This window comes from Musa acuminata, chromosome BXJ2-9 (genome assembly GCF_036884655.1).
Source record: "Musa acuminata AAA Group cultivar baxijiao chromosome BXJ2-9, Cavendish_Baxijiao_AAA, whole genome shotgun sequence".
Taxonomy (NCBI): Eukaryota; Viridiplantae; Streptophyta; class Magnoliopsida; order Zingiberales; family Musaceae; genus Musa; species Musa acuminata.
This window is the reverse complement of record NC_088346.1, coordinates 11640484-11661935: the sequence shown is the minus strand read 5'-3', so window position 1 is coordinate 11661935 and position 21452 is coordinate 11640484. Positions and strand designations below refer to the sequence as shown.

The 21452-nt window shown below is 39.1% G+C and overlaps 3 protein-coding genes, 4 non-coding genes and 1 pseudogene across 7 annotated transcripts; all 8 read left to right on the top strand.

Annotated features, from left to right (window-relative positions):
* The first annotated feature begins 135 nt into the window (after positions 1-135).
* LOC103998176 (ubiquitin-ribosomal protein eS31z fusion protein-like) lies at positions 136-3953 on the top strand (annotated as a pseudogene).
* Positions 3954-4005: 52 nt separating this feature from the next.
* TRNAL-CAG (transfer RNA leucine (anticodon CAG)) lies at positions 4006-4086 on the top strand. Its single transcript has one exon. It is a non-coding gene; the product is annotated as a tRNA-Leu (tRNA).
* A 129-nt stretch (positions 4087-4215) lies between these two features.
* Positions 4216-4296, top strand: TRNAL-CAG (transfer RNA leucine (anticodon CAG)). Its single transcript has one exon. It is a non-coding gene; the product is annotated as a tRNA-Leu (tRNA).
* Positions 4297-4409: 113 nt separating this feature from the next.
* On the top strand, positions 4410-4490 carry TRNAL-CAG (transfer RNA leucine (anticodon CAG)). Its single transcript has one exon. It is a non-coding gene; the product is annotated as a tRNA-Leu (tRNA).
* Positions 4491-4617: 127 nt separating this feature from the next.
* TRNAL-CAG (transfer RNA leucine (anticodon CAG)) lies at positions 4618-4698 on the top strand. The gene has a single exon. It is a non-coding gene; the product is annotated as a tRNA-Leu (tRNA).
* Positions 4699-4866: 168 nt separating this feature from the next.
* LOC135621940 (polygalacturonase At1g48100-like) lies at positions 4867-7083 on the top strand. The gene is made up of 6 exons (XM_065123571.1): positions 4867-5550; positions 5636-5803; positions 5936-5980; positions 6055-6262; positions 6342-6423; positions 6508-7083. Exons 1-6 carry the CDS (start codon positions 5062-5064, stop codon positions 7019-7021), a joined length of 1506 nt encoding a protein of 501 aa, XP_064979643.1. The 5' UTR covers positions 4867-5061; the 3' UTR covers positions 7022-7083.
* A 2364-nt stretch (positions 7084-9447) lies between these two features.
* LOC135622148 (WAT1-related protein At1g09380-like) lies at positions 9448-11433 on the top strand. Its single transcript, XM_065123795.1, has 7 exons — positions 9448-9662; positions 9739-9801; positions 9870-9986; positions 10059-10311; positions 10402-10563; positions 10649-10800; positions 10917-11433. The coding sequence occupies exons 1-7, from the start codon at positions 9487-9489 to the stop codon at positions 11122-11124; spliced, it is 1131 nt and encodes a 376-aa protein (XP_064979867.1). The 5' UTR covers positions 9448-9486; the 3' UTR covers positions 11125-11433.
* A 2222-nt stretch (positions 11434-13655) lies between these two features.
* LOC135623144 (small ribosomal subunit protein bS1c-like) lies at positions 13656-17896 on the top strand. Its single transcript, XM_065125742.1, has 7 exons — positions 13656-14046; positions 14932-15207; positions 16170-16250; positions 16692-16973; positions 17054-17164; positions 17258-17344; positions 17568-17896. Exons 1-7 carry the CDS (start codon positions 13738-13740, stop codon positions 17667-17669), a joined length of 1248 nt encoding a protein of 415 aa, XP_064981814.1. The 5' UTR covers positions 13656-13737; the 3' UTR covers positions 17670-17896.
* Positions 17897-21452: the final 3556 nt, after the last annotated feature.

Sequence of the window (21452 nt, the reverse complement as noted above, 5' to 3'; positions counted from 1 at the left end):
GTGTGATGATTACCAAATCAACGATCAAAATCTTTGATAATATCTTAATATAATGCCTCCCGAGGCAGCACATCGTAGTCTCCGATATATTTAAGATCGATCCTCTAAGATCGAAACCGTGAATGCCATCTCTCGCCCACTCAGCTCCATCTCCACACCACTAATCCTTGCGTCGGGTGGCGCCGGCAAGATGCAAATCTTTGTGAAGACCCTCACGGGCAAGACGATCACCCTCGAGGTGGAGTCGTCGGACACTATCGACAACGTGAAGGCTAAGATCCAGGAGGAGGAGGGCATCCAGCCGGACCAGCCGCGTCTCATCTTCGCGGGGAGATCGAGGACGGCCCCACGCTCGCCGACTACAACATCCAGAAGGAGTCCACCCTCCACCTTGTCCTCCGCCTCCGCGGCGGTGCTAAGAAGCGCAAGAAGAAGACCTACACCAAGCCGAATAAGATCAAGCACAAGAAGAAGAAGGTCAAATTCGCGGTGCTCCAGTTCTATAAGGTGGACGATGCCACCGGAAAGGTCACCCGCCTCCGCAAGGAGTGTCCCGACGCTGAGTGTGGAGCCGGCACCTTCATGGCCAATCACTTTGACCGCCACTACTGCGGCAAGTGCGGCCTCACCTACGTCTACCAGAAGGCGTAAGGTGAGTCAACTATTGATCGCTTTCTTGATTTAGAGTCAATAACTAGCGAGCTGCAAAGATTGTGATCTCCTAGTTTGGATTTAGTTTTATGTGGTCAATTAATGTGTAGAGGACAAATGACCTGGTTTTAGGTTTTAATTACGTTTGTTTTATAGGAGAATGATGGATTATGATACATTTGCTAGTCTGAATTGTTTGCTTCGAAAACTTTTCTGTGGTCGCTTGTTCTCCAAAGGCATTTTGTCGAATGGTTACCGAGCAATGCTTCTGCAGAGACACATTTCGTAATCGGCTATATGTATTATATTTCTCATCACTAACCTCAGGGTAGAGCAAAATTATAGTCAGATCATGAGCCTTTCAATCCAATTCTATTGTTTCTTGTATATTTTCCTCCTAATTCTGATCAGCTGAAAATTTCTAACCTTCTATACTGATGTTAAACATTTTGTTCTATCATTGTATTATTAGTTGGGGTAATACTTAGTTGTTTGTAGAAAAAAATGTTTCTTTTCCTAATGGCTATACGCTAAATATTCATAATAATAGAATATCTCGATCCATAAAGCATAACTAACTTCATATTATTTAAATTTAAAGCTTGTATGGCAATCACACTGCATTACGTCCTCATCACTTTATCCATCTCTTTTTTTAATAATATTATCATCAATTTTTCTTCAATAATGATATATGTCTGTCTAATATTAGTAAATATAATTACTGGATACTCATTTCTCTTCAAAAACTTATCTTGCCAAAATTTTGTGAATTTTATAAATCAATAAAAACCATACATGAATCTTATGAATCTTGCCTTGATATATAAAATTTCATTGATATCTTTACTAAGTAAATAATTTTATGATATGATTTTGGACAGAAAACCAAACTGATTTTTAAGAATCTCATCTCTTTAATCATATTTGGTGATTTTCCTGTGGAAATTAGTTATAGTAGAAAAGTCATAAAAAAAAAGCAGAGATGTGCAAAATAGTTGATAGTATTTTGCACCATCAGTTATTTCTTGATGTCATTTTAGGCAATGATTTAGTAAGAAAATGCTGTCATGTAAACTATTTATCAAGCGGGAGTGGATCCACTCACGGCCTCTCTTGCTCGGGCTGCGGGATCATCTCACCATGTTTACACGTTCAAATTTCACAAACAAAAAGCATCCATAGCAAAGTGAGTTATCCAATCCTGCAAGGTCAGTTTTTACCTTCTCAGCCCATTTAAGAAGGAAGCCAACAAATCCAGTTTCCTTACTAGATGATTATAAATTTATGATGTATTTTCATCACTATCTTCAGTTCATGCTATAGGTAGTCTTTAGAGTTCAATTATGTGCTTATTTGGTGTCTAAGAGCCTTGATATACTTGTCGCATATGTTGAACAGGTTGTGACAAGCTTCTATGTAGAATATATATATTGAGTTGTTACTTGGATGCTTGGATACTTTCTACTCGCTATGCACTAAAGTTACTTTGGTAGTTTATTTCTCCATATGATTGCTCGGGAATCGTTTATGGAGAAATGATTATTACAACCAACACTTCAACAATTTGGAGTCAGTGCGAAGAGAATTGTCTCCACTTTCATGGTTGAGACTAGAAATGAAGTTGCTTTCATCAAGCTTGAAGGCATCTAATATTGAGGGAACTCAGTATGGCACTACTTGATGTGAATACTTTTTAGGCATCATGAGGTAAGCCTCTTAAAAGTTCTCAAGTATCCAATGACAAGATCAAGCAACAAAATGACCGCTGCATCAACAAAGTTATGAAGATGCATTTACATATCTCTTGAATGAAATTGCCATTTATTGTACATATATTGGGAATCTTCTTTCTTTTGAGGAACCAGAAAGTGAGGAATTTTTGTTTCCTTGTTTTGTTTGCAACACTTGTTAATCCAGTAAGACACTATTATGCTTTTCAGAATTATACTTCTTGACGTGCGCATCATGTAAGTTATTTGTTGAAGACATGAAGTATTTTATAGGGAATATTCTCTTAACATTAATCTCCAACCCACGGTGTCTCTATGCTTTTTATGTAGTAAATTTAGTTGCTTCTATATTTTTCATTAATCTTCTTTTTTCTTGTTTTAAAAAAATGGATGTCAGTATTCATGTTCGAATTTGACTTTTTCTCTCTAGTGTCGCATTGCCCTTCTTGTGTAAATCCCTGATGGAGTTTTGGATTTTTGTCAAGGCTGGAAACAAGGGCCTAATCTCATCAGATGTCTCTGACTCAGAAAATGAAAAAAATAGTGTCCTATTAGAATTTTTAGACTTTTGTCAGATTCTTTTGTATTCTTTTGATAAATCTGGGCAACCCATGATGTATTCGTTCTGGATGTGGAACTGATTTGATATTTTCTGAAGTTAGAAGTTGCCCTTTTGGTTCATTAGATTCATTATTTTTGCTTGGTTGTGGTTTTTCATCCTCCGTCAACGGTCTAAACATATTGAACTTAGTACAAAGCTCAGCCACTCCAAAATACCTCAAAGTTCTTCAGTATTTCTTTATCTGCATGATACCAGCTCTGGTGAATGCATTGTCTGTTACTTCATCCTGCAGAAGACGAAACACAATTTCCGCAAAACTCGGACTCATAACATGTTTAAGATTCATAAATTTCTGCAAATTTCCTTTTATCTATACTTCAATATTCACATAGTATTTTGATAAACACAATTTGTAATTTCCTCATTTTCACCCCTGCAGGAAAGACTTTGTGAGGAATGGGATGATCAGCATGATTCCAGTCACAGTTTGAAACATTCAAAGGGAAGTTTTCCTGATGAATTTTGTGGAGCTACTGATTCGGTGTTCCTTGATCTCCCCCAGCCTTGGTTACCATTGCCATCTGTTTGAAGAATGTTGAAGCAAGCAAGTAGTGCAGTGCTCATCTGAGGTTCCAATTTCAGGTTCTACAAGTCTCGTTGATCTTTAACCTACCATTTTCATTCTTTTGCATGAATGTGCAGTGCAGCTTGTTTCCTTCTATACTCCTCTCGGATTGAGATCGAGTTTGACACAAATCAAAATCTCAAGGGTGACAATGATTGCTGATTCATTCTCTCTGCTCAAAGCCAAATGGAAACATGATCAAGAAGAGACGCAACGAGTCCAGGGTTTTATTAGAGTCTAGATTATAGATAATAATAATAATAATAATATCATGTGGCAGACAGTTGATGTTTCTTGATTACTCGTATAGCCCGGTAATATTTTAAAATTATAGATTTTGTAATCACAGGTTGACGTAACCCACAATATTTTGTGGATGATATGAATATTGTAATTTAGGTTATATATAAAAAGGTAGGTTAGGCAAACACAAAGTCAAGATGGCCGAGTTGGTCTAAGGCGCTAGTTTCAGGTACTAGTCCGAAAGGGCATGGGTTCGAATCCCATTCTTGACAACTTTAGTTGGCACTTTAGGCCTATATCATACGTTTTTATGATCATACTGTTTTGAGTTATCATCCTTTTCATCACGTTTCTCAGTCCATCACTTCACCAATCTATTTAGGAGGTTAAACAAACACAAAGTCAAGATGGCCGAGTTGGTCTAAGGCGCTAGTTTCAGGTACTAGTCCGAAAGGGCATGGGTTCGAATCCCATTCTTGACAACTTGAGTTGTTTCTTTAGACCTATATCATACTGTTTTGAGTTATCATCCTTTTCATCACGTTTCTCAATCCATCACTTCACCAATCTATTTAGGAGGCCAAACAAACACAAAGTCAAGATGGCCGAGCTGGTCTAAGGCGCTAGTTTCAGGTACTAGTCCGAAAGGGCATGGGTTCGAATCCCATTCTTGACAACTTGAGTTATATTTTTAGACCTATATCATGCTTTTTTATGAGCATACTGTTTTGAGTTTATCCTTCCTTTTACGTTTCTCAATTTCTCACTTCACCAATCTATTTAGAAGGCTAAACAAACACAAACTCAAGATGGCCGAGTTGGTCTAAGGCGCTAGTTTCAGGTACTAGTCCGAAAGGGCATGGGTTCGAATCCCATTCTTGACAACTTGATTTAGATTTTTAGACCTATATCATGCTTTTTTATGATCATACTGTTTTGAGTTTATTATCCTTTTCATCACGTTTCTCAATCCCTCACCTCACCGATCCACTTTAAGCCCATTTCCAAGTCTTTGCTCGCGTGCAGTCTCCTCCCATTAGGCGCATGCAGCTGCTAAGACGGCGACAACCTCCCGCCGCCGTAGGATCTCCGAGTTGGCCTCATTCAGTTCACGGAGCTTCATCTCGTCAACAAGTGGATTGGAGTCGTCTTCTTGGACAGTGAGAGCCTGGATTTGTGTATATATAGCCACGAGATCTTCGATTTGTTCCTGCCCATTTGTCACTGTTCGTAGGCTAAACCCACAAATGGAAGTAACGAGGATTCTCCTACTTCTCGTCTTCATCTCCTCTACCTTCTGCTGCACTCCTGCATATGGAAGAGCTCGTCTTCATATGAAGCGTCCGAGGTACAGCATTGCTCTCCCTCCAATGGAGGAGCCTCCCTCCCCCAGTTTCATCCGTCGTCTTCCTGCACTTGCTCCTGAGCCTGCCATCCGCGGGAATTCTGGGCTGAGCTCTACAAACTCCACTAGTGGACAGCCTCCTCGTCCTCCTCCTCCAGAGCCTATCGATGGCAACCACGGTTGGAATTCCACCAACTCCGCCGCTGTTCTCGACGTGCGTGCCCTCGGAGCAATAGGCGATGGAGTCTCCGACGACACCGAAGCATTAAAGAGCGCGTGGGAGGCTGCTTGCCAAGGAGGGCCAGGACTCATCCTTCTTCCGCAGGGCTACACCTTCAAGATCCAGTCGACCATCTTCGCCGGGCCTTGTCGGAGTGAGCTCACGTTTCAGGTACGCCATGGTTTCTCAGTTCATCTTAATTATTCCCTGGTTCCCTTCGAGTCTAATAACGAAGCCGACGCTCGTCTACAACAAGGTCGATGGAACAATTACGCCACCCGATGGTCCGGACGAATGGCCTCAGAGCATTAGCCGGCGGCAGTGGCTTGTGTTCTACAGAGTCAACGGGATGAAGCTACAAGGAGGTGGACTCATTGATGGAAAAGGAGAGAAGTGGTGGAACCTTCCGTGCAAACCTCACAAGGTATACATGAACGAACACCTGTGAGACACAAAAGAAGTAGCAACGGAGAGAGATCCTGTTTCCTTTTCCCGAGCTTGAAGAACAGAGGAACTCGATGCCAAGAATCTAATCTCACTTTTCCTGACATTGCAGGGGCCAAATGGCACGACATTGCCTGGAACTTGTGATAGTCCTGTGGTAACCTCAACTGGATTTACCTCTCGTTTCAGTAAAGCCAATGAATGCTGCAAACTAAGCTTTCGTTTTCTCAGGCTCTGAGGTTCTTCATGAGCTCAAATCTCACGGTACGCGAGCTCAGAATCCAAAACAGCCCTCAGTTCCACTTCCGGTTCGACAACTGCAGGAACGTCACCATTGACACAATCTGTATAAGCTCACCTGCTCTTAGCCCCAACACCGATGGCATCCATGTGGAGAACACCGAGCTGGTCGGAATCTACAACTCCGTCATCTCTAATGGTGAGCTCATCATCTCAAAGTTGCTTCCACGTCCACATCACAGGAATCCTTATGCATGCTGCATTTTGCCGATGAACAGGGGATGACTGTGTGTCCATCGGAGCTGGTAGCGTCGGCATAAGCATCGTAAACGTAACCTGTGGCCCAAGCCATGGTATCAGGTACTCTCGAGACCTTCCTTCATCGCTTACCCCCACTCATCTTCTCCCTAAGCAAGCTTGAGCTGCTTTGTCTCCCTCCTTCAGCATCGGGAGCCTTGGAAAGCAGAACACTCGGGCCTGTGTGGCAAACATAACAGTGAGGAACGCAGTCATCAAGCATTCAGACAATGGTGTCAGGATCAAGACATGGCAAGGTGGATCGGGATCGGTCTCATCCATCAGCTTCGAAAACATACGCATGGACACCGTGAGGAACCCCATCATCATCGACCAGTACTACTGCCTCAGCAAGTCATGCCTGAACCAGACTTCTGCGGTCTACGTATCAGATGTATCCTACACCGGCATCAGGGGAACATACGACGTTAGGAGTCCGCCCATCCACTTGGGATGCAGCGACTCTGTTCCCTGCACCAACATCACTCTATCGGAGGTGGAGCTGCTTCCTGCCCAAGGAGACTTCATCTCCGATCCATTCTGCTGGAATGCCTACGGCGCGACAGAGACGCTGACGATTCCTCCGGTGTCGTGCTTGTCGGAGGGCTTACCTCAATCGATTATTGACATTGATTCAGATAAGTGCTATCGAGGAAGTTAAATGGTACACCAAGAATCATACTCAATGTAACAGTAAGGTTGTAATATAGTGACGAGAAATGCTCAATGAAAGGAGTAAAGTTATGGAAGTTAGCTATGTGTAATCAACACATTCTCCCACGAAATGGAAAGAGAGTCAAACGTGCAAAGCTCAAAGGTGAATTGCTTCTGATTGGACCAATTAACATGATATTTCAGTGAAAGTTCAAATGGCATTTCCAGGTTCAGAGATATTCCACCTTGTTCTTCAGCAAAAGGAACCGCTTTTAGTGTGGCTGTGGGCGCGTGAGATAAAGCTATTTGCACCTGAAGAAGTTCATGAACCAATACATCAATCATGAATGCATTATTGAATGGAGAATTGAGAAAAAGGAGAGAAGATATCAGTGACCAGCAGCTTCTTAACTCACGGGAGTGGTGAGGGCGAGGCAAAAAGAAAAGTCCTTTTGACGAACAGAAAGCGATCTCTCTCTCTCTTGCGCGATGGGCAGCAACAACGATGGGAATGGTGGTAGGAGGCTTGTGCGCGCCGGTGCATGCTCTAAACCCCATCCATTTGCACCCTCCCACTGTTAGGTTCCTCTCGAAACCCCTCATGTTCTATGTTAGCGGCTCATGGAGAGTAGAAGGCGGAGGCAGGGATGCATTATTGAGGTGGGCTTCGTCTTGGTTGCCCCGCATTTTGGGACACCTCAAAGTATTCCCATGTCACAGATGATGGATGACTGTTGTGGACCTGCCATGCTTTTTCCTGTCCCAACCAGTGCTCTTTCTCTCCTGTGTGTTCCTCGGGAGCTTGGAGAAAGATTCCACTGATACTGTACTGCAGCGGCATGCATCTTTCGTATAATCATCACAGATGCCTGAACGCAGCAAAGAGTATTGCTTAGAATGTTTTCTTGTATGTGGTTCAAACCAGCGACGCTTGCAAGCATAGAACAGTGCAGGTGAACTCCACAGGTGATCGATCTACTTTGCACTTTTACTGCTTGCAAGTAATATGATACACTTGACTGACACAAAGAAGTACAGTATGCATCTTGCTGCAGCTCAGGGAGAGCTAAGAACACAGGAAAACTCTCCTCAAAGTGTTGCATCCATTCAGGTACTACTATTTTGATTTGAGCCTTCCATTTCAACAATCTTGTCTGTTTGCATCTTTCTGAGGTCTCCTTCTTTGTATTTAACTTCTTCTTACTATAATAAAAGGGGGAAATAAATCAACATTTTCTTTCTTCATCCGATTGTGGGGAGTGTAAAATGATACATAATGCCTTTGGAATGGAGAAATCTCCTGAGATACTTGAAGATATAATTATTTTATTTTGAGGCAAAGATCATGTCTCCTATCTAATGAGTTGCTGCAATGCCAATGCATTAGCAATAAAGATGAGTTGGATATAATTTGGTCAAGCTTTTGGAACAAGTTTAGATTCAACTAACATTTTATATGTGTATCTTTTGTGGTAAGATGCTACCAACTTAAATCTCTCCATGTCTCCCTTTGTTCCTTGTAATGATAATACAATTAGAACATTGTGTCAATGTAATAATATAAGATCTTTAATTTTCAATACTCATCACTGAGCAAAATAAAAGATAAAGTAAAAATAAATAAATTCCATTATCATTATTCTCTGCAAAATAAAAGGATAAAGGATTCTTTCATTTAATTTTCTGATAATCCTATCTATCTGTGAGATATAAATATTCTCTTTGATAAACTCATTTGATTTATTATTTAGTGAACCAATAATTGGTCTTAATAGTTGATTAGAAATAGTTGATTAGAAAGAACTCTTATAATGTCATCAATTTCATCTGATTTTTATTCATGGTTTTTCCCAAAAACACTTACAAATTTTATTTTCCTTGTAAATCTATTGTCTCATTATTTAGTCTACAAAAAAAAAAGGAATCTTTTTTACTTCCAAATAATTAATTAATCAAGCATTTTTTTCCCAACAATTTACACAAAAAAATATTAGACTATCTTTTGATGGACGAAATGGGATGAGGGTTTTGTGTAAATTACACCTCAATAATCTGTCCATTTCCTAGTCAAAGATGGTCAAACTCGATCGGACCCACTGCGGGTCCTCCGCCTCCCTCATCGCTGTCCTGGCGTGGAAGAAGAGGCAGTGCAAGCAAGCAAGCCGTTCATTGCTTTTCTCCGCGTATTCATCCACTCCCACTCCCAAGCAACGCCACCGAGGTCATGCTGCTTGTCCCACACTAAAGATTCAGCGGAAAGAGACTCCATGGCCCAGAGCTCGTCGTAGTCCCACAGAAACCACGCAAGAAGATACCATCACTCACTGTTCGAAAGCGGATATTGCTGCAGCACGTCAGGGACTGCTCCATGATCGATCTCGTCGTATAAAGCTCCTGTCTCCTCTCGCTGAATCGTTGTGTGGAAGGAAGGACGACGGAGAAAGAAGAGGAGGATCATAGGAGGGAGGGAGCATGGGAGGCGACTGCACCCCGACGTTGGCCATGGTCTTCGTCCAAGTGGGATTCGCCGGCCTGAATGTGCTGTCGAAGCTGGCGATGGACGACGGTATGAGCCCCTTCGTCATGATCGCTTACCGGCAGATCGTCGCCACCATCTTCCTCTCCCCCATCGCCTTCTTCCTCGAGCGGTAGTGCAGATATCATCGAACTCTACTCTTCTTTGGCATCATCTGAGCGTGTTTTTGTCGACCGCTGTGGGCGCAGAAAAGCTTCCAAGGAGATCACAGGCAAAGTCCTTTTCCAAATATTCCTGTGCTCAGTCTTCGGGTAAGCCGCGCCTGCCACAGTTGCGGGGCTCGAAGCTCTCGTATCTGACGGTGTTGCATGTCACGCAGCGCCACGTCCAACCAGATCTTGTATTTTGTTGGGCTCAAGTTTTCCTCGCCGACGATCGCGTGCGCCCTCAGTAACATGCTACCGGCCATCACCTTCGTCATCGCAGTGCCGTTCAGGTACTTGACGGAAAGGAGCACCCGATTACTTCTTCTTTCACACGTCGTGAGCGTTAGCTGACTCGATCGCAGGATGGAAACGGTGGGGATCAGAACGGTGGCCGGTCAGGCCAAGGTGGTAGGAACGGTTCTCTGCGTGGGTGGCTCCATGCTGATGACGTTCTACAGAGGCGGCCTCATCAAGATGTGGCAATCCCCCCTCCACTGGAGATACGCCGAGAGGATGACGACCGGCGAGGCCGGCTCCGATTACCAGAGAATGGGTTTCGGCGCCGTCCTCGTCATCGCCAGTTGCTTCGCCTGGGCCATATGGTTCATCATCCAGGTAATGGAAGCTCCTCTGGATCTCCAAACGCCTCTTCAAAGCTGTCGATGCTGCTGATCATTACCTTTTCGATCCACCGCGTCATAACAGGCAAAGATGAGCCAGAGCTTCTCGTCTCCCTACACGAGCTCCGCCATCATGTGCTTCATGGCCAGCGTCCAATGCATCGTCGTTGCGGCCGCCGTGGAGAGGAGGAGGCTCTCGGCGTGGGCGCTCGGTTGGAACATCCGGCTTGCTGCGTCCCTTTACATTGTGAGCTTATTGCGAATATTCGATTGACTGCTCATTGAAATCTGGACGTGACTTATCATCTAAATGCTCGGCTTCAACCTCTCAGGGCTTGGTAGGCTCAGGTCTGGCTTTCGCACTGATGTCATGGTGCTTACAGAAGAGAGGTCCCCTCTTCGTCTCAATGTTCAGCCCACTGCTGCTGGTTGTCGTCGCCGTCCTCGGGTGGGCGATCCTCGACGAGAAGCAGTACGTTGGAAGGTAAACTTGTCTTGGAAGTGATCCGTCTATGAATTATCTCACACCATGAGTCGCATATCAACTATTGAATCAAGTGCTCGGTCCCGATCGCAACTCATCTATCCTTTTGATTGCAGTGTCGCGGGGTCTGTCGTCATAGTTGGAGGGCTTTACTTGGTCCTATGGGGCAAGGGGAAGGAGACGAAGAAGACGAGTGATGCAAGTGGAAAGGAGACCGAAGCAGAGCACGAGGAAGGAGCCATTGCAGCTGTTGGTCTGACCATGTTCCCGAGTCCCCCCGTGTTTGCCAGTCCTATGCATGAGACCCAACCTGGCCAACCTTAAGCCATGTATGTTCATCAAGCAACCGCAACGAGTCAGACGAGGAAGACGAAGTGACGCATGGAACCAAGAAAACCCTATAGCTATCAGATATCTAAGTGCTCTGCGTAAAGAAGTCTGATGACACAATACAATTCAACATCGCCAAACATGCTGTTTGCTCTAATAATTGTTATACATATAATTTCCATTGTTTACATATAATAAATCTATATTAGTATATATACTTTTGAATGTGATAAATATATTTCATATTCAACCACATGTGGAGTCACAGTTTTACCATTCATAAATATATTTCCCATGAGATGAAGCACCCCAATTTATTGTTCACATAATATTTACACAAAAAGCGACTACCAAATATACTTATATACATATATTTCTATGTCGAGTCATAGATTTATGATCCATAGATATATTTATCACAATCGTTGACATAATATTTATACAAATTAATTTTATATGATATTCTTAAACTATCAACAACTAACATTAATATATATATATATATATATATATATATATATATATATATATATTCATATATAATAGCTACTCATTAATATTTCATATCAATCGGTACACCACACACCTTCTCATAAAACACTATATCATAACTAAAACGAGGACTAATCATGTTACAAGAACACACCATGATACAAGCCATAGAACTGTAGATATCATCATGTTCCATATATAATCACCTCAGTTTTGGTGTTTTAAAAAATAATTAAAATTTACTAAATTATAATAAATATTATAAAAAAACGAAATCTTGAATTAAATCCTTGTTCTCTTTGATCCTTGTGTTTCATCAACTAGGCATTTATTTCCAAGGAATTCTCTAAACTTTTCACTCACTAACCCAAGCATGCAACCCCATATATATAATAATACATTCATAGCTATGTATAACCTTTAACTTGGCATTTCTTCTTTAGTTGCATTCTTCAGCTTCATTGGAGCAAAGTGGTAAGTAAGTGCAACACCATTTAAAGCCTAACATGGAAATTCTTTTATCCCTATGAGCCAATCCCAAGCATGCACTCTAAAAGATCATGCTGATGTTTGCTATAATAATTGTCATAGATATAATTTACATTGTTACGATAAACACTAATTTTGTTTGTTGTTCTTTCTTGATATGTTGTAAATCTACATAGATATGTTGGACAAAGTAGATATGCATTAGCATGCATACTTTTTGATTATGATAAATATATTTCAAGTTTATTCACATGTTTATCATTCATAAGATAAAGCACGTCATTATTGTTCATGTGATATTTATCCTAATCAATTTTATATGATGTTTTCTTGAATACTCCTAAAAATGCTACCACCAAATATCACTCATGTTATCTCATTGTCTCCATTTTGTTGAATTTAAGCATCATCTCTCTTCGGTGACAAACTCAACCTTTAGCAATATTGGCTCCCACAATATTGCTAATCTTTCTCTTATCATCTCCAAAAATAATCATTAGATCATTCATAAACATTTGATGAGAGATTTTGGTCTCTTTGATATTAAAATAAAAATCTTATCAAGTGTGTTTATTGTTATTGAACCAAAAACAGTATAACTTAGTCTTGATTAATTCAAATTCTCATAAACATTAATATTTAACCTTATTATATATATTTATTTATATTAAGGTTTTATAAAATATTTTATTTGAGAATTTATAAGTGATTTTAAATGAACATTGAAACTATTTTGATGTTCTTCAAAATAAAGAAGTTCTTTTTTTTAATGTAACCTTAAATTTAAGCCTATAATTTTTAAAAATCTTATAATTTTTCATTAAAAGGAATGATAATAAAAAATTTTGAAGGCCTTTACATATTTCAATCTAAACCATGATAAAGATTTAAATTTGATTCTAAATACTTTAAAAAGTATTATAATATTTATAATAATTTATTATGAAGGAATGATAATAAAAATAATGAGCTATATTATCTACTTATAGTATTTCTCAATGAAGTGGCAGTGTTTTTTGTTTAGTAATTAAATAATATAGTAATTCTATCAAAAAAATATAGATCCAAAACACTGTAATATAGAAATATTAGATCAGTTTAATACAGATCGGTTATCTTTTATAAAATATAATTTATTTTTACAAAGAAAATAAATTTTAAAGTATAAAAATAAGAAACACTATAAAAAAAATTTAAAACTTGAGCTTTTTCGCGAAATAGCCTTCGCATATACATTAATTTGAGAAATATGTTAGATAATAAATACCTTGATAATTTATCGTAAGATCGTATCGTCGTCTTCTTTATTTATTTATTTATTTATTTATTATAAAATAAAATTATATATAAAATTTAGAATCATACTGAATTTTACAACTGAAATAAAACCTTTGATGTGTTAACTTCGCGAAGGATTCATCTCATTGGTGGTATGAGTTCGATCCCACAGAAGCTGATTTGGGCTCGACCGAATCCCGCAAGTCCACTCAAATTGCACCCAAACCCAAACGCCTCTCGCCGCACCACAAAACCGTCGTGCCCCCCCCACCGCATCGAGTCTCTGTTCTCTTTTCCGCCATTGGAATTGGATTAGAGAGGCGATAGAGAGACTCCAAAGCGCTGCCAATGGCGAGCTTCGTGAACCACCAGTTCGCCGGCCTTCGGTGCCCGCCGCTCTCCTCCTCCCCTCTTTCGAAGCCTTCCTCCGCCGCCTCCTCCAAGGCGCCGACCAGGCCCTCCTTCTGCTCCGCCGCCGTCATCGCCGGCACCTACGCCCTTACCTCGGCCCAGAAGGAGCGGCAGAAGCTGAAGGAGGTCTTCGAGGAGGCCTACGACCGCTGCCGCACCGCCCCCATGGAAGGCGTCGCCTTCACCGTCGAGGACTTCCATTCCGCCCTCGAGAAGTACGACTTCGACTCCGAAATCGGCACCAAGGTCTCGCCTTTCTCTCATCGCCTGCTGTGGGTCTCTGTAATGTTTGGGGCGCGAGTTTCTTTTCGGTTTGATTCCCATTTGAAGAAGGCTCGAAGCTTCAGCTTCTTAGAGATTGGACGTGGATAGAAAATCTATAGTTTATCCTGCAAATATGACTGGCAATATGATATGGCTTAATTGAAACGGTTTTCAAGAATAATTGGATGTTGCTGCTAAGTATGATGGTAATTTTGGATGTCTGATGAATCCTAGAATTCATATGCCAATTCGAAACCTGTCCCCCATCTAGTTGTGGTCAATTGAGTAGGAGCTTGAATAATGGTAATATTCCTTTTATTTCTTTTGTAATTTTTGCATAAGAATAGTATAAACCAGTGCTATGGGATGTCTACAATGGTTGCTCGATTAGGTCACTCTCTTCTTTTCTTTTTCTTTTTCTTTTCTAATTAACAAGAGAAACATAAAGTTGGCAAGTTTGTTAGTTGCTATTAGTTTGCATTTGGCAGTTGCTGTAGTTTATTATTCAGTAAATATTTGACCTATTTTTCTTGGAATAACTGGTTCGTTTTACCTTAATGATGAAAAAACTGTACATTGGCTGGAACTCTTGTATGTGCTGAATCTGAGAGATGTCATGTAACTTTCCAAATTACATGACTCATGGAAACAGGCTAGTGTTTGTTTACGGTTCATCTTTGAGTGTGATTGGGAAGAATTTTTACTTTCTCTCCTGCATTTTGAACTTTTGTTGATTTTATTTTACCTGATTCTACCATATACCTGAATCGCCTTACCTTCAAGCATGATAAGCAAGATTGGTGGGCCCTTGTGCTTTTGTTTGCAGATATGGATTTGCTAGCCTCATTCCCTTTTCTTTGTTCCCAGGTAAAGGGAACAGTTTTCATGACAGATATGAATGGGGCACTTGTTGACATAACAGCCAAGTCTTCTGCATACTTACCTGTCCAAGAAGCGTGTATTCACAAAATTAAGCATGTTTCCGAGGCAGGAATATATCCAGGATTGGTAGAAGAGTTTGTCATAATTGGTGAGATGAATGCAGATGATAGCTTAATTTTGAGTTTACGGTCAATTCAGTATGATCTTGCATGGGAAAGGTGTAGGCAGCTTCAGGCCGAAGATGTTATTGTCAAGGGTAAGGTGAGAGTCTTGTATTCCATTCATATACTTTGGTATGCCTTCAACTATTTTGCTTTCATCTTTGGAGAAATTTGTATGGATTATGAACTTGTTGATGGTTTCCTTGTTCTCCTTAATATGCCAATCTTCAACATTTTTTATGCCATTAGTTGTTAACTGTCATAGTTGCTAATTAGCCACACACATACTTTTAGATAACTCTTCTTGTTATTTATTAATGTTAATGCATTTACTTGTTTTTTATGAGATACTCTTTTCCTTGCATTCACTTCATTAACCACTCTCTCTCTCTCTCTCTCTCTCTCTCTCTCTCTCTCTCTCTCTCTCTCAAGATCTTTTATTCTTATCATAAAATTTATTCATCAACTGCACAAAAAGAATAATTTGGACAGGAGCTGTGCTTATATAGTTCTATTTCTCCTAAAAGTCATGCAAAACCAATTGTTCCTGCATAACTTACCGTTCAAGTCAGCATCATATGCACCACTATCTTTTATTAAGACAAATATATTCAGTTGGATGTGTTGCAAAGTAAACTTATGGCGTTCTTGGTTTTGTATAGAAAGGTATGTTTCTTTAACATAAATTGCTAAAGTAGCCATGACTCATATACATTCATATATATACATATAATTATATAATTTTTTGATTTTTTTTTGTTTTCATATGAATCATTCTATGGAAATAGTTATATTAATCAGTAAAAGGAAATTTGACCTTTCTTAAACTTACTAGTTATAGTGCTCTCAACAGAGCTCACGGGCAGAAAAGAATCCATGTAACCAATCTAGATAGTTTGAGCCTTCATCTTCTTGTTGTTCATGTATAATTCAACTTTTATGTTAATTATATGCATCTTGAACTTTTTTAGATTTACTAGACTTTGATCAGCTTTTGTCTTTTATAATTTTGTTCTCCTATTTTGGCATTTGTTGTAATTTACTGAGTTTTATTGTCAACAGGTTGTGGGTGGAAATAAAGGAGGTGTTGTAGCAATCGTGGAGGGCCTTCGTGGTTTTGTTCCATTTTCACAGATATCAGCGGTTTGTCCTTTGTATTTGACTTTAGCATGTTTTAACATTTTTCTGTTTTCTTGCCCTTCAATTTGAGTTAGTTTCATGCTTCTTGCCAACTATTATGTTGAGAGCTGAAACTTAACTTTACCAGCTGATTCAAATATTAATTGTTATGATATAGACCATCTGTCTTATTTTGTCACCTCACTATCATGCTTATGTTAAAATACTTAGTTTATTTTTTAATTGTACACAACAGTGTCTGTTATCAACTATGCTGTACCATATGTCAATCGATCCATTTTAGCTGCTTCATTTGTCCAAGATTTTCCTTCATGCCTAACTTTGCAAGTTCACAACATTCCTATTATATGGCATATTACAATTATTTTTTTATTGGATTTGACATGTGAGCTTGAAATGATCTCTCGAATATTTTGTCAATGAATTTTCTCAATGTTCGACCAGAAATCAACAGCAGAAGAACTCATTGATAAGGAACTACCGCTGAAGTTTGTGGAGGTTGACGAGGAACAATCTAGGCTTGTTCTCAGTAATCGAAAGGCCATGGCAGATAGTCAGGCTCAACTTGGAATTGGATCGGTGGTCTTGGGAACTGTTCAAAGTCTTAAACCGTATGGTGCCTTTGTTGACATTGGTGGAATCAATGGCCTTCTCCATGTTAGCCAGATTAGTCATGATCGTGTCTCTGATATCTCAACAGTCCTACAACCTGGTGACACCCTTAAGGTACTCTGTTAAGTTATTGTATTTCTTTTACTAGTGCAGCCTTCTTCTGAACCTGTCATAACGAAAATTTTCATGTAAAGGTTATGATACTGAGTCATGACCGCGAAAGGGGACGAGTAAGTCTTTCTACCAAAAAGCTGGAACCAACTCCTGGTGACATGATTCGGAATCCTAAGCTTGTATTTGAGAAGGTATACTCTATGCAAAGATATTTATTTGCTTCATGTTAGACTATTAAATAGTAATTTAGTCTCTGGTCTGATAATTTTGTTTTTTAATATCAGGCAGATGAGATGGCTCAGATATTCAGGCAAAGGATAGCCCAAGCCGAGGCGATGGCTCGTGCTGACATGCTAAGGTTCCAGCCTGAGGTACTTGACATCATCTTAAAAACCTAATATGCACTTAAATATTTTTACAGGAGAAATTTTGCATGTTTACATAGTGTAAATATTGCCATGAGAATATACAGTGTCACATAATTTATCATATCATTGTGTGATTTTGATGTGATGGTTGACAACCTTATTATGTATAGAGATTGTTGAAATTGGAATAGTTGGGCTGATAGAGAATGTTTCTTCATTTTGGCAGAGTGGCTTGACCCTGAATTCTGAGGGCATTTTGGGCCCCCTCACATCGGACTTGCCTGCCGAGGGCCTGGACTTGAGTGAGATTCCCCCAGCAGACGACTAAATGTCACAATAGCAATGGGATCTCTGAAGCATTTCCGGTTTTAATTTTTTATTGAAGCCTGTCCAAATGCAACATGCTTTTGCGGCGCTTCATACCGTTTGTTATGATGTGCTAATCGTATGTTTTATACAAGATTCCTGAGAACTAAAATTTTTTTTTTTCCCCCTCTTAGTTTTCTCATCGAAGCTTTAAAAAAATTCTGCTTGCTACCTGATGAAATTATGCCATCCTGGTTCTCTTGAATCTGAAAGCTTATGGGAGGTATCAGCAGCAACAAATAAATTTCTGCACTCGTTTCAAACAAATTTCCGGTGGGATTTATATGCTGTGGTTCCTGCAGTGCTCCTAGTTTAACTACTGAAGCGATTCAAGGATCCACAGACTTATTATTATTTGTAATTTGAGGTTAATGTTATTAGTCGTGAAGCCAAAAGTTGTCGAATAATCTGAGAATGTTGAACTCAGTGTTCTTCTTTTACATGTTATATGGCTATTATTATCTCTTCACGTAGATCATGGGACTGCTTTACAGAAAGCGTCCAGACTTGATATATTTATGAGGCTACGAATTATGGAGATATGGGGAGAGACGATATACATGTTCGGGGACATAACAAATTTATCGTGTTCAAGCCATTGTTTTTTAGTTATTTTTCATTAATTGTCGTAACTAATAAAAATGCTTCTTTTCTTTAAAATGTTTTACATCAGTTGACTGCAGATGAAACGGAAAATAGTTCTCAAATTAATTACAAGTATACAACTTATCATTCTTTTAGCCTGTTCTTATTATCAACCACGGTTGATCAAAATTTCTTTTTGTTATAGTGGCTACGACGAATTGACTAATACATTAGCATCGCATGTGGTTATATTTGTGATATTCTATTGGGAAAATTTCTTTGTCATGTGTATGAACCATTGTTTAACACATGTCCAACAAAAATATAATTTCCAGCAAAGAAAGCATGTAAACTGTCCCATGCCTATTAAGGGTAGTTTCAATCAGCCTAGCAGCCAAGTGCAACAGTCTAGAATTAATAAAGATGATTATGATTTATTTATACTAACAAATAAAGACGATATCTATTATAACAAATAAAGATCACATAAATACACTCAATACAAAAAAGAAAAAGTCAAATTTATCTTATCTAACTTGTCGGGCTAGTTTGACTCACTTGACTTTGAATATCGAATATTTGAATATTAAATTAAACATTGAAAAGGACATTATTAAATTAATCCCTGATTTAGTTTTGTAGGGTTTGAGATATCCAATTTTCTAGAGATCAACTCAAAATAGAATCAGGCTGGATCTAAGTTGGCCTCCTGCTTTGGCAACCCAAAATCAACTATAACAATTTGGTACTAAGAGGAGGGTCAATCGTTATATTTCAAGAGAATCCCATAAGACTATCTCGAACGAACTCGAGGACTTAAACCCCGACCCTGATCACCATAAATGCTTTTGATATAAATCTCTCGATTTCTTATTCTATATCTCCATCCTCTTTTGTCAACTTTTTCAAGAGCTGGCTTTCACCCAACCCTCGCCTACTACAACTATGTTTATCCTTGTGGAAACTTTTCATATTTTACATCAGCAAATGCAAGTTGTGATAGGGATAGTCTAAACCATCACTCTGTAGCTACCTCAAATCACCCAACTAGCTCAACAAACTCTGCTTACTTTTGTTCTCCTTATTCTTGCTCCAACTTTGCCATCCACACCCCTCTCGAGCCAAGCAGCTGACCTAAGCACGGTCTCGTTCTCCTCTCCGCTAGTAATTCAAAGCCAAATCTCATTATTAATATCAAAATTTATGAATGAATCTATTGGCTAGTTGATTAACCTTCCAACCAAAGTTAAAAACCATCTACCCGGGATGGACCAACAATTGACGGATAGAAATTAGTAAGGAAAGTAGTTAGAAATAGATCCTAATTTGTAATCTTCTTTCACAAAATATGTAAACAAGAAGCTAATTTCTCATAGCTTTAGATTTCCTATGTTGGACGTTTACTAAGGGAAGACTAACTCGATTGAGCGACGAGTGGATATGATAGTTGACAAATTGATCACTAAGGGTAGCTGCTCCTCCGTTAGAAATATGCATGCAAGAGAACTATAGTTAAAAAGGTTTCACCCAAGTGGGGACCAGTTCATTGTATTATAGGAAGAAGAGGCTAAGCACTAGCCCCGAAGCACAATGATGGTTAGTAGTATCTTTCAGGATTACAAATGCATTAGTTAAAAGGATTCTAATCGATACAAGGAGATCGATAAATATATTATACTATAATACCTTTTAGAAAATTAATTTATCAACCAAGGACCTCTAACCGATCTCCTTTACTCTTATTGGCTTTATAGGAGAGTTGATTACCCTAATGGGGATTGTCGATATCTATGTAACCTTTGGGGCTGACAACTGCATAACGACAATAAAAATTAAGTTTCTAATAGTTGATATTCTTTCAACCTATAATACTATTATTGGGCGACCTATTCTCAATTGAATATAAGCAATAGTGTCGACTTATTATATGACACTCAAATTTTTGATCAATTCTAAAGAATCCCCATAATGTTACCTGACATCGGTCGCCTTTCCAAAGAAAGGAACATTGTCGATCCAACAAATGGACTCACAAGATCCCTCACTATTAACCCTACATCTTGTGATAGGAGAACCTATGAAAAAAATTCCTACAAATCTAGAACGATCATATCGTACAGTTAAAGTGGAGTCAGATTTGACCCAAGAAAGGAAGAGGGAGCTCATTAACTTTTTTGTGTCTGAACTCAAAGATATTTTTACCGGCAACTAATAATATGTTTAGAATAGATCATAGCATGGTCTAGCATCGACTCAACATAAACTTTGAACATAAGGCAATTTATCAAAAACCTCAAAGGTTTGCTTCTAATCATCAGGATGCCATAAAGGAGGAAGTTAGAAAACTCTTACAAGCTAGTTTTATCCATGAAGTATATTACCTGAAATAACTCGCAAATGTAGTCCTTGTTAGAAAAAGTAATGGGAAATGAAGAATGTATGTAAATTACACCAACCTCAGTAAGGCCTGCTCAAAAAATAATTTTTCCCTTTCTTAAATTGATCTATTATCGTCTTCACCTCCGAATATAAGCGGTTGATTTTCATGAATGATTTCTCTAGGTACAATTAGATTAAAATAACATTAAAAGATAAAGAACATAGCTTTCATCACTTAGAAAGGCCTGTACTACTATAAGATCATGCCCTTTCGATATAAAAATATAGGAGCAACATATCAAAGAATGGTAAATAAAATATTCCAACAACAAGTTAGGAGGAACATAGAGGTTTACATGGATGACATGATGCAAAAGAGTCACACTACCAATACGCATTTAGCTGGCCTTGGAGAAATATTTGTCACCATGAAAAAATTCTGAATACGGCTAAACCCAATCAAATGTGCATTCAATGTAAGTTCGAAAGAGTTCTTAGGCTTTATGATACACCAATGAGAGATAAATTCAAACCCAAAGAAGGTCCAAGATATTATCAATATGAACCTCCAAGGTCCACTAAAGAAGTTCAGTAGTTAACAAATCAAATCATCATGCTTAGCCAATTTTTATCTTGGATAAGCAATCGATGTCTACCATTCTTCAAAATCTTAAAGCACCTAAAGGATTTTTAATCGACTGAATAATGTTAAGAAGCATTTGATACACTTAAAAGATATATGACAACTCTAGAACTATTTAGCTCTCATCTAAAGGAAGAT

Excerpts from the sequence above, each read along its gene's own strand:
- LOC135621940 (XM_065123571.1), top strand. The coding sequence starts at position 5,062 with ATGGAAGTAACGAGGATTCTCCTACTTCTCGTCTTCATCTCCTCTACC. Across the intron at positions 5,804-5,935 it reads TTCCGTGCAAACCTCACAAG|GGGCCAAATGGCACGACATT; the intron begins GTATACATGAAC and ends CTGACATTGCAG. Across the intron at positions 6,263-6,341 it reads CAACTCCGTCATCTCTAATG|GGGATGACTGTGTGTCCATC; the intron begins GTGAGCTCATCA and ends GCCGATGAACAG.
- LOC135622148 (XM_065123795.1), top strand. The coding sequence starts at position 9,487 with ATGGGAGGCGACTGCACCCCGACGTTGGCCATGGTCTTCGTCCAAGTG. Across the intron at positions 10,312-10,401 it reads CCATATGGTTCATCATCCAG|GCAAAGATGAGCCAGAGCTT; the intron begins GTAATGGAAGCT and ends GCGTCATAACAG. Across the intron at positions 10,564-10,648 it reads TTGCTGCGTCCCTTTACATT|GGCTTGGTAGGCTCAGGTCT; the intron begins GTGAGCTTATTG and ends TCAACCTCTCAG.
- LOC135623144 (XM_065125742.1), top strand. The coding sequence starts at position 13,738 with ATGGCGAGCTTCGTGAACCACCAGTTCGCCGGCCTTCGGTGCCCGCCG. Across the intron at positions 16,251-16,691 it reads CATTTTCACAGATATCAGCG|AAATCAACAGCAGAAGAACT; the intron begins GTTTGTCCTTTG and ends ATGTTCGACCAG. Across the intron at positions 16,974-17,053 it reads AACCTGGTGACACCCTTAAG|GTTATGATACTGAGTCATGA; the intron begins GTACTCTGTTAA and ends TTTCATGTAAAG.